Source organism: Schistocerca serialis, chromosome 7 (assembly GCF_023864345.2).
Source record: "Schistocerca serialis cubense isolate TAMUIC-IGC-003099 chromosome 7, iqSchSeri2.2, whole genome shotgun sequence".
Classification (NCBI taxonomy): Eukaryota; Metazoa; Arthropoda; class Insecta; order Orthoptera; family Acrididae; genus Schistocerca; species Schistocerca serialis.
This window is the reverse complement of record NC_064644.1, coordinates 326,909,982-326,922,630: the sequence shown is the minus strand read 5'-3', so window position 1 is coordinate 326,922,630 and position 12,649 is coordinate 326,909,982. Positions and strand designations below refer to the sequence as shown.

Genomic DNA, 12,649 nt, shown 5'->3' with positions numbered 1-12,649 from the left:
GCTCGCAGTTTATTCATCTTCCGCTCGCGGACTAAAACGGGCGCTAATGTTGTTCTTTAGCTCCCCAAAATATGGAAATCACGTAGGGAAAGATCAGGACTGTATGGAGGATGTGTAAGGGCTTCCCAGCGAAACTTGTGCAGCGTAATCGAAACGATCTGGCCAACATGTGGGCGGGCATAACTCTGCAACAGTATGGCGCCGATCGTCAACATTTCTAGGAGTTTGGACGTGATGTTGAGCATCAAGGTTTGCCAGGCGTCCAAGTACCGATGTTAACTGTGGCGCCGAGTTCGAGACAATCGAAGAGCAGCAGGCACTTGTAGTCAGAGAAATGACGACACAATGTTTCATCTTCCCTGACAGTACGTGACAGGAAACGATATTCCTCATCGAGATATCGTTCCATGTGGTGCAGCGATGTCGACACTCTGTTCAACTTCGGTTCCTCCGTCAAGCTGTAGGAAATCGACTGTGGTGACTGCGTGTGCGGTACCGTAACTAATGTCCAACATGTCCGCAGTCGGTCTTTTCTGATGGCAGTAACCACCGCAGCAGCGACAGGACGGGTAATGACACGATGTGCCTGTCCTGGCCGACTGCTAACTTTCAGTGGTACCACACATTTTCGAAATCGTTTATTCCAGGCAAACACACGCTCACATGACATACTGTGATCGCCATACGCAACAGACATTTAGACAAGAATTTCACTTCCTGATACTCCATCAGCAGTCAGAAATCGAACTACAACTCGCTGTTGCTCTTTCGGAGCTTCATAATGAAATCCGACGCACACGCGACTGGCTGACTTCACGTCGAGCACGTATAACAGACAAATAGTGAGCAATGAATGCACACGCTGTTCGTTCCTGATTCCGAACAGAGGGCACTTCTGTACAGATACCTACCTGCCTTTCCAACGGCTGCCCTACACTCGTTATATAATCTGTCTCGTTTTCATCTGACTGTCCCTTATAATATTTTCATGTTTACGTTCTGTCATGCAAAAAGATGTTGTAAACTGATTCACGCATTCATTTCTTTTGGAGAATCACTGTGAAAGCACAGGCCGCTGAAGGCGAAAGTTTGGCAAGTCTGTCTCCCCTGCTGACCGTTTCACCACAAATATGCATTGTTTTGAGTTACCGACATCGCGCATGCAGCAGTCAAGAAAGGTAACTGGTGAGCAACTGACCTGATGCGCTTGGTCCTACCATCCCCATCGCCCAGTGTTAGGAGCCAACTACCTAGGCTGAAGCCTAGCCTACACAGATCACGGTATTCAGTGCGATGCGTCGGACCTGTCATCAAATCCAACAGAACCTACTGGTGGAGTGGTCCCTGTTAGTGAAAAAGACAGTTTGTCGTTGCCCTACATAAGAATGATTCGCCTAAGTATGTAGAATCCGAATAACCAATTTTCTAATATGAAATGAGAAGAAAGTAGCTTATACAGGGAATCACGTTACTGAAAATGAACTGACTTACAACTCTAATAAAGAAATATCTTTCCAGTGGTCAATATTTGTTCGCTAGCACTTGCACGATGCTGTAATCAGACTTCATGGTGTTCGTATTTTTATAACTGTGTCAAGTAACGTTTATCTGCATTTTATAGAAGTGTCCCTTTTTTAATTTAGTTACGCACACTAATAACTCATTTATGTTCTTTCCTTATAGTTTCTTAGCAAAGCTCTTCGTATCATGTAAACATAGAAAGTATTCTGCCTATAGTTTTGTGCCTATAGCAGTACAAATGAGGAAAGCAGCTGTATAGTCTGAAACATACTTTCTGTGTATTGTTCCTATTTAACATACTAACATGACCACAGGTCGAAAATCAGTGTGGGTGCTCTAAATCACAGTTCACAAATGTTGAAACTAAACCTCCTGAAAATCCAGTTTCAATATCTTTGAATGAGCAACACCTGACAAAGGTAAACAGACTACTGTTTATTACGTTCTTTTGCCACACTAATCAATTAATACAAAAAGTAATCCACAATCTATATGCAACTGTTTTATTTTTAAAATCTTTGTGTAATTTCTAATTCTCACTCATAAAGAATGTGTTCCTACGAACGGTGAATAGTTTCATGAAAAAGTACGCCACAATGACAAGGTTCAAATTTTTTGCTTCTTGTTATTGACATCCAAAATACCATTGTTGTTCAATTTCTCTTGCGTCGTTGTGTAGCACAGATAAGATTTTAATCTTCTAAGGGCGGACAAAGAAAGGTCTGCTCTACCTATAGAAATTGGTATCGTTAAAGCGATCGTTATCAATTTCATCGTGTCTGGGTTCGAAGCGCACTAAGTCTTCTGTACTTACAACGAAATAATTTTTAGATTTACACACATTGAACATCATATTCGTATGGAAAGTTGGTCTTTCTGGGACAAAGCTAGCCTTATAAAATTCTGTTACATAACTACAATCTTTAGTTTTGAGAAATATAAATGTCTCTATTTCTTTGAAGTTTGTCACAGCGTCTTTAGAAAATCGATCCTCGAAAGACTGGATCACAATAACTCTCCGGTTATAACCACCGGGGCCCGGCAGAAGCGTATGTTGAAGTGCCGTAAGCAAGTTTTCGAGAAGCGATTCAAACTTTTGGATGTTTCAAATGTTTCACATAAAATTTTTTGGTCAGATCCAAGCAAGAGCTCCATACGTCATCGGAACTGTCATCGGTTCGAGATAACTTCACAACATCTCGGACACTATTAATATTGTCCGTCGATTTATGAAGATGTAGGGAGAAATTTTGCAGAAAAACATGCGCAGTTTCACCTCGGTCTAAAATGTTGACAGGAAGTGTCATGACAAAGATTGATACAAAGGAACACAGAAAATTTAAGATACTTTTAGCTTTAGCACCGACATCATATTTTTCGAGCTCAAGTTCCCCAAAGAACAAAATTAACTGTTCGTAGTTCTGGAATACAATTTTCAAAAAATTTGTTCTACAACATCTCCTGACAGGGAAAACAGTTCGAGGAGCTACGGGATGAATAAACTTAACACCTTTGGCAGCTCGCAAGGCTTCAAATATTGCTAGTCGCTTGGGGGACGCGAGTGTAAAATTGATTGTTTCTTTCACACTTGAAAGGCTCTCACCATAGTCTCACTTTGCATTGCCTCTTGTGTCACACGGCTCAAAGGCAGTGAACCTCTAGAACTCAGGGCTCAGTTTCTCTGATTTTTCCTAGCAACCCAGAAAAAGCGCCACTCATATTTGCCGATTTGTCAGTAGCAATACTTCAGCATGACTTGATATCTAGAGAAAAACGAGTGAGAACGTCCATTAAAGTCGTCAACAGTGCGTCAGCTGTAGAAGATTCCGTATAAGAGAAACCAAAAAAAGAATTATTAAATTTGAAAATTACCACCACTGACACATCCACAATTATCGAATAGTAGTGGGAATATTTTACTAACTGCAAACTGTATCAAATTTTGTAAGACTTCTTTAGCCATAATAGAACCTATTTCACTTTTTATGGCGTGCGAAAGCCATCTACACTTTGTAAGCCGGGGCTAAGAGGATAACTAATAGTAACAATCCATTATAATTAGAATTTTCATCTGTGTGGCCAGGAATTGCTAACCTATGCTGTAACAGATAACGCAGTGAAGGTAATATTCCCAACAGATGTATACCATATATAGACCGAAGACATGAACGAAAATTTTTAACAAGGCTGGGACTCGAACGTGGGTCTCCTGCTCAATAGGCAACTGTGCTAGCCACAACGCCACTCAGATAGAGTGGCTTTGCACAGCTGCACGCACTAACCTAGACATCTCCATCTTCAATCCCAATTCTCATTCATGCCTCAGCCCACTTCAGATTCCCAGCAGACCCCGTTTCGTTCGATACTGAAGTGCTACTCCAGCCTTTGCAGTGCTGTTCAAGATGGAATACCAACTGCGCTGAGGCGTGAATGGAATTTGGGATAAGGCGGGACGCGTGCCAGGCAAATCTGCTCAGCTGTGCAAATCCACTGTGCCAGTCTGGTGTAGATGTTATCGCATCTGCCTTGAGCATGACACCTTGGTTCGAATCCTAGCCTTGGTATAAATTTTCATTCGTCCCTTCAATCTGCATATGTACATCACAGATGTTGAGACTTGAAAACGTCTCTTAAAACATATTTTTTCATTTGATTCTCAACAGAACTGCTCTTGCAGAGTTCATTTCTCCCTCGTTACCTTAGACATTAAACGCTAACCGTTCACACATCTATCAAACGCACTTTTCCTAGTGCAACATGACGTATGAGAATTAAACTTCTCATGACGAGCCAATCTTTCTAATGCTACGTTCCAAGAAGAAAATCAGACTTCAAAGAATGCTTTTATCACAAATTCGTCTTGTTTAGCTTTCTTCGCGAAAGGCCCACTACAGGAATTCATTTCCTTACATACACAAGAAACACTGTACCATATTTCGCGTCTTACAACGGTCACATTTCACGGTGTTTGGAATGAACAACCACCACCAACACGACCAGTCTTCTTTGTTTCATTCGATACAGCTGTCGAGTTGTAAACATCTGAAGCAATAACTGGCTATGTCGCCGACGAATTACTTTTCTTCATTGACGAGCGAACAATGAATTTACCCATTACAAAAATCAACCACGACAAAAAATAAACAAAATAAAATTTAATTATAAATAACTGTAAATGATACTACGTTACGCAATAATAATTGTAAGCTAAAACCTACTGTCCAACAAAGAACAGTACTAAGTGAGTATTTATTGACGCAAAGTACGCGGTGTGAATCTCTACCGCCCGTTGCCCGTTGGGCGGATCATTCAAAAACTTTCGTGACGTTTCCAAGAGAGAGTAGCGCTGAGCACTCGTCAGTTGTTTCTTGAGGACTGCTCAGAAGCACCAGGCTGAGCTTACGTAGGCCAACGCGAGAGCGTGACAGCAGAATTGGAATAATTGAGAGCTTCGAATTTTTCCTGAATTTTTCTGTTTTCTTATTTATTCCTTTCTACTTTCCTTCGCATATTGTGTGGGTGCTGAGCATCCCAAAAAATTTCGGGAGAGTGCGCGAGCGCTGGAATGTCCACCGTGTCGGCTATCCTGCATACTAACGTTTTATACTTGCAGTGCTGGAGCAACGATATGCTGCTCTTTGTGCCCGAGCGCTATCAAAGTACACCAAAAATCGACGTGTTAGCTAATTGTAGCCCATAATTGTCAGTTTAAATGTTAACGGAGGACATTTTTTTTTTACAAGTACGTAAATAGCAAAAATCTCTAGATAATTCCTCTTTGAAAGGAAAATAAAATATCTCTGAGCGTCTTGGAAGGTTCTTGCACCACACTGTAATTAAGTTTGGATGTATTCATGCTAAAGATCTTCTAAAGCCTCTCTTTTCGTTCACTTCTCTACATTGCTACGCACTTTTCTAGTTCACATTACTGGAATCATACCAGAGCACTAGACAGGGTGTAACAAAACACTACCGAGAAACTTCGAGCGGTTGTAAAGGATGCCTAGAGGAACAAGTTGAGAATAGGAACCCGCGTCCGAAACGTCATTTAACGACGCTATAGAGTGTCGGCGTTATATGAGCTGGCGCCTGCTGCTAGGCCGCCTCTCCGACAGCAAACGTGACTCTGTACGCTGACGGACCGTAAGCGGAACGTGTCGCCATGTTGTTTGTCATACAGTGATTGTGACTGGCTACCACCACCGCCAATGGAGCAGATGGAGCTGGCTACTGCGTAGATAGGCCTTGTCTTCTATGAATGCGATGCTCTACTATCTCGGTGGATGATGTTTCGGGCGCGGGTTTCCATCCACAGTTTATTTTTCTCTTGTATACTCAAGAACATTGGAGATTTTGGAGGGTTTGGAAGGGAAAAGTAAACTGTGGATGGAAACCCGAGTTCGAAACCGTCATCCACGAAGGCAGTAGAGCATCACCTTCATAGGGGACGAGCTCTATCTGTGCAGCTCTTATCTTCTCTACTGGTTACGGTGGTAATCGCTGTATAAAAAACAACATGAGACTTTCCGGCAAACACCAACATTTCCCCGCCTCTTGGAAGACGGCCAAGGTGCTGATGTTCAGGAAGCCTGGCTAAGACCACTCCCTCCCACAAAATTACCGACCCATCAGTCTGCTGAGCGCGCTCAGCAAGATCGTTGAGAAGGTAATACTAAAACGACTCATTAGGCACTGCACTACAAACGACACCCTGAGGCCGGAGCAATTCGGCTTCAGGAAACACCACTAGACAACACAACAACTCCTCCGCGTCGCTGAATACATAACACACGGATACGACACAAACAAAGCAACTGGGGCGGTGTTCCTGGACATCGAAAAGGCCTTCGATCGTGTGTGGCACAACGGCCTCATACGCACTCAGCGACGCAGGGTTCCCCGACGGGCTCGTACGTCTCATACATTTATATCTCATGGACAGGAGTTTCAACACCGATGTGCAGGGCAAACAATCGACACGACATGATATCCAGGCAGGAGTACCCCAAGGAAGCATCCTAGAGCCCTTACTGTTTAACCTCTACATTAACGACCTCTCAGCTACACACAACATGACGGAGGCAATCTACGCAGATGACACTGCCATCCTTGCGCAAGATTGGAAGCCGTCAAACATTAACTCACGACTACAGACTGCACTCAGAACTGCAGGGCCTTGGCTGGTGAAATGGCGTGTTAGAGTAAACGTCGCAAGTGCGAAGCCGTTCTGTTCACTAGGAGACCGAAACTACTGCGCAAACATCAACACTCCAACCCAATAACACTACAAGCACGCCCAATACGTTTCCGCGAGAAGGTCAAATACCCCGGTGTCTGGCTGGACCGGAAGCTACTCTGGGGGGAACACATTCAACACGTGACCAACAAAGTAAACGCGAGACTGAAACAACTCTACCCTATGCTTAACAGGCGTAGCACACTGAATAGGAGGGTGTGCACGTCCATGTACACCACACTTTTCATACCTCTGATGACGTATGCTGCTCCCGTCTGGGGATACGCTGCGCCCACACGCCTGCGCCGTCTGCAGCTCATACAGATCAAAGTACTCAGAATCATAAGCAACGCACCGCGCTACACACGCACCGCAGATTTTCACCGGAAATATCGGCTAGATACCATCTTGCAAGTATTCCAAAAACTCACCGCACGACTGTACAAAAACACGAGACATTCGCGAAACCCCTTTATCCCTTCTCTGGGTAACTACGACCACAACCATAGATGGAAACATAATAGACCAAAGACACTATTGCCGGCTGGTGTGGCCGAGCGGTTCTAGGCGCTACAGTCTGGAACCGCGAGACCACTACGGTTGCAGGTTAGAATCCTGCCGCGGGAGTGGATGTGTGTGATGTCCTTAGGTTAGTTAGGCTAAAGTAGTTCTACGTTCTAGGGGACTGATGACTTCCGAAGTTAAGTCCCATAGTGCTCAGAGCCATTTGAAATATTTGAAAGACACTATTAGCAAGAAACTATGGCCCATAGCACGCTAACACGACAGTACTGGCGAGCCCCTGAAACACAGCTACTACTGACAACGCCAGTTGCTCGACCCCGGGAAAAACAGGCAATCGCAGGGAAACCGTACTATACACAGCACGCAAACCAGCCACACACATCCCCTACACTGTGAGCTGATCTATGACCGAATGCCCACTAATATATGACGACCTTGAATTGGTACAGGGACGCAGCAGCTGCAGCAAGCCCTACAACGAGCACACGCAACGACAAAGGTAGCGATGCACGATACCTCGTACTAACATAACCACACCTTGCATGCACTGTCGCAGATAGCAAGCCGCTACTGCCCATACTACCCGTCCTACTGTCGCAGAGGTTTTCTCCCTTGGCGCTTGCCTTGGCACTTTTCTCCCTCTGCCATTACAAACCGCTACCCTTCGATCGCTTTCGTCCACTTTCTGTCTCCTGATGGACCATGTCAATGAGTAATCCTACCCAAACCCATGGACAACATCGCAACCCGCATCCTGTGACTCACGATTTGAAAACTAACATGTTTTACGGAGGTGACAGTAGAACTTCAGGTTTGGTCACCACGTTGGTCTGGGTGAGGAGGGGCCCCATCCTTTATGAAAAAAAATCCTCCCGTCTACCGTCCGTCAGTGTATAAAGTCACATTTTCTGCTGAAAGGGCGGCCTCTTAGCAGGAGCCGGTGCCTGTAACTTGGACGCTTTGTAGTGTCTCTGAATGACGTTTCCGGAAGCGGGCTCCTATCCTAAATTTCTTCCTCATGACGCCCTCTACAAGCTCTCAAAGACTGTCAGTATCGTTTTGTAACACATTGTGTAGAATGTAAGACCACTAACAAATGAAGGCGTTTTCAGAGCAGAATTTGAACGCTGGTTTCTCCTACAGCAGAGAACTTCGCATCAATCACACCTTTTATTGTTGTCAATTGTAACAGGGTTATAACGCAAAACCTTAGTACTTCCATAGCTTCCAAGTTCAAAAATGAACTGTTTATTCAGAAGCGAACCACAATGATATCACTGCATGATCGGTTATTTATTTCTGCTATAAAGTTCTATTTCTGTGAGTATACTAAAAAGCTGCTGCCTGCACTGCGAATTTATATTCGAGTATTTGAGGTCTCCTACACACTGTCCCATTCCGCTGCCAAATTAAGTACAGTAGAGTCTCGATTATCCGACCTAAACCGGCCGCGGCAAGGTCGGATAAGCGGGAAGGTCGGATAACACGGAAAATAATACAAAAAAACACAAAAATTAAAGTAAAGTAGGCCAAATGAGTTAAACATTTAATACAATACAAATCAGATTAGACTGAATAGATATTTACTGTGTGAAGAAGTTAGTAATTGTCTTTTGTTTGCCTGTTGTTTGCCGTTTTTCTTTGCTGCTAAATCTCGTAGTTTCTTAAGAAGTAAAACCTCGGTAGACGATGTTTCCTCTAGTTGCTGTACATATTTTAAAGGAGTTTCTAAGGCCTTGTGTCCTCCGTTGTGAAAAATCTTGGGCGCACTTTCCTCCACTACATCCGCTTCTTCGCCTTCTTCTTTTTCGTTTACCGTGTTGACTATTTCTTCATCTGTCACTTCAAATTCTTCATCTTGGACAATCCATTCATTTACGTCATCTTCTGTGGCGTCAGCACATCCCAGAACTTTTCGTAACAATGAAAGCAGGGTAGTATTTTCTGGTTCCGTCTGGTGCTATAGATTTTATTCATCTGGAGAATTTTCTTGATTTTCCTGTAGCAAAATTTACAAGGATTTTGCAATTGTATTTGCTCGAACCCTCTCCCAAGATTGGGCCAAGTCATAAGCTACGTCTTTCAAATTAATACGGCGCAACTGCTCTAGTATGTCTTCTCCATTTTCCATAGCATTAATTAAAGAGGAAAGCAAGTTTCTACGGTAGTTTCTCTTCAGTGTCTCTAAGGTCCCTTGGTCCATAGGCTGACATAAGGATGTGACATTTGGGGGCAAAAAGATGGCCTTTATATCTCGATCTTGAAGTTTATCTTCATTAGGATGACAAGTGGCATTGTCTAGAAGCAACAGTGCTTTGCGGGGCAAGTTGTTGGCTTTCAAAAACTGACAACACGTTAGTCATTGACCTGTCGTCGGCTGGCGCACGGCCGGCGCGGTGAAAGGGTGGGATAACACAGAAGGCCGGATAACCGAAGATCGGATAATCGAGACTCTACTGTAGTATTTAAGTTAGTGCTAGGTTCATCAAACCAACTTGTTGGAATTCAGAAAATACTTTTTTTCTTCGCCACTTATGTCTCATACAGTTCTTAGGCTGTAGGACACATCTGTGAATATATTTATGACAATGTTCGTTGATGAATCGCTTGCCGTAGTTAACTTTAGTAGCCACAACAGTCCTTCCACAAACGGACGTAGCTGAAATTTCGGCCATGAAATGAAAATTGTCTACCTCCCTCTATAAAATGACTGGCACTGATAGAACACACTGGCAAGTGAGAATGTTTGTTCAAGAAGTCCCAAATATCAGCAGGACTGACGATATCACCGCACCAAACCTTAACCATACATCGCTGAACACTGCATGAGTTGCATCACTGAGTATCAACTGTTCGAGAGAAATACCAAAGGCGTCGCACATTTTCACAAAAATAATAACTACGAAAAACAAGGTAGACGTTGGTAGCGAACGAAACGACAGTCAGCAACATAAATGGAGTTCTCCTATTAAATTTCAGTCGTATTGGAAAACAAAACTATTTCCTGTTGTGAGTTAACTAGCACTGCGCTCTCATTTAAATGTATGGCCGAAAAAGTCAACCATCAGGAATTGTGAACCGAACCCTGTCGTCCAGGACCGCGTGCCACAAAGGACGCACATTCAGCACGAGATGGGGATTCACAGACCTCTATTGTCTATTGCGGCCAAAGTGCTGTAGTGTGCGAGTGAGACAGACGAGGACCTACGTCATAGGGAAACCCAGTAGAAGCTGTTTGGGGCTAGGGAGACGTAGCAGTGTTAAATATGGCGGATCTAAGATCGATCATAAAGGGAAACAATTACGAAAACTATTTAATACTGTGGTAATGCAGGGAATCAAGCCACAGTAATTTTAATCTGCCATCCTTCATAAAGTTTCATGGTGATCCCAATAAAACTTGAATATTGATCATATCTATAATAGTTCAGGATTTACTGTTAAAGTGAAACTGACAAGTTTCGTAACAAAGACCTGAATGCTAAAATCTGAACGCTTTAGTCGATCTTAACGATCGACATTTCATATAGAAGCGCATCATTAAAATGACAAACGTTGTCAGTATCAATTCTGTAACTTCATTTGTTTAAAAGATATAGTAAATTTAAATTATCAGTATTTTCAGTTAAGCATCAGATCATCATTTCCTCCGCACAAAACACATTAAACGATGACAGCATGACATCTTATTGAATCATTAGCTAATAGAATATTTGTTGTAAAGTTTAGTGCATAATAGTTAATTTGGTTCTTTATTTATTTATCTGAAAGCACATTGGTGCAAGGCTACTGGCCGTGACATTCAAAGTAAAGAAGGAAATTGAGTTTGAGCCAAGGCATTTTGACGAAGAGGAACCGCATGTAAGCCCGAACATACATGGGATGTTAGCTCGCAAAAGTAGTACACACATCACACAACATTAACAGGTTCGCTTACGAAATCTGAGAGTGCAATTAGGTCGGGGCCGTTGAGGATGGAGTAATTTGTGGCACGAAGGAGGGCGGCCAGCCGCGCGTCGTCGTCGTCAGTGTGGTTGCCGCCCTGCGCCTGGAAGCCGAGTGCCTCCCCCATCCGGTACGCCCTCTCGCGGGGTTTGTCCGTCACTGCCCAGGGGCCCGTTGCCACCCCACTCTCCATGATCACTCCGCTGAAGAGACCTGCAGTGAAATTTCACCCTTATTATTAAAGAGCACAGTGACAGAAACATGGATGAAATTATACCATACTTTAGCGTTTGTACTGTGAAGAGCATTCGTAAGAAAAGTGCCTCTGTGTCAACGGATGATTTCTATACATATAGGGCGTTCCGAAAATATTCGTTCTAAGTAATACAGGAGGTAGAGAACATGAAAAAAAATACATTTTGATAAGGAACGTATGGTCTCTGAAGTCAGCTTGTAATGTTAGGGAACGTTTTCGTAGTCGTTCTGACGTGCAAGCTGTTTTATAATTTACATACAGAAAACCGCTGCGACTGTTGTTGTTGTTGTTGTTGTTGTTGTTGTCTTCAGTCCTGAGACTGATTTGATGCAGCTCTCCATGCTACTCTATCCTGTGCAAGCTTCTTCATCTCCCAGTACCTACTGCAACCTACATCCTTCTGAATCTGCTTAGTGTATTCATATCTTGGTCTCCCTCTACGATTTTTACCCTCCACGCTGCCCTCCAGTACTAAATTGGTGATCCCTTTATGCCTCAGAACATGTCCTACCAACCGACTGCGACTGTTAGAATTCTTTATTGGAAAACACGACCGTTTTCACAAATTAAATTTGCATCCTCAGGTGCTTCACTGTATACAAAGGAACAAAAGAACTTCTCAGAAATCTAGCCATGCCAAGAAACAGTCAGATAAAAGTGATAAGGTCTGTGTCTTCTCACAGTCAAAAGGCTAAAGGTTCTATTTAAACTGGATAAGCGTTGCTGTTGCCGGCGCAGACGGCTGCTATGGCCGAGCGGCTCCAGGCGCCTCAGTCTGGAACCGCGTTGCTGCTACGGTCGCAGACTCGAATCCTGCCTCGGGCATGGATGTGTGTGACGCCCTTCGGTTGGTTAGGTTTAAGTAGTTCTAAGTGCAGAGGACTGATGACATCAGATGTTAAGTCCCATAGTGCTTAGAGCCATTTGAAACATTTTTGTTGGCGGCGCCAACTACCCGCTATTTGAACCGAGACTACCGGGGAAAGTCCCCCGTGCACAGTGTCGCAGACATTAAGAAACCAGATACCTTGACTGAAATGTTGGGGGCTGGCTACACGGTTTAAATTACCAAACTACAATAATCAGAAATAGTACAGTCTGTTTATGAGTCGCATAAGTCAGAACTACTATTATAACAACTTTCGAAGGGCTTTCTAACACTATCT

At 43.5% G+C, this 12,649-nt stretch overlaps 1 protein-coding gene across 1 annotated transcript in view; it reads right to left on the bottom strand.

The window, feature by feature from the left end:
- LOC126413046 (esterase B1-like) overlaps nucleotides 1-12,649 on the bottom strand; it is a 126,267-nt gene that overhangs the window by 46,941 nt on the left and 66,677 nt on the right. The window contains exon 4 of the mRNA XM_050082942.1: nucleotides 11,220-11,440. Within this exon, the coding sequence (XP_049938899.1) occupies nucleotides 11,220-11,440 (221 nt within the window). The remainder of the gene's footprint in view (nucleotides 1-11,219; nucleotides 11,441-12,649) is intronic.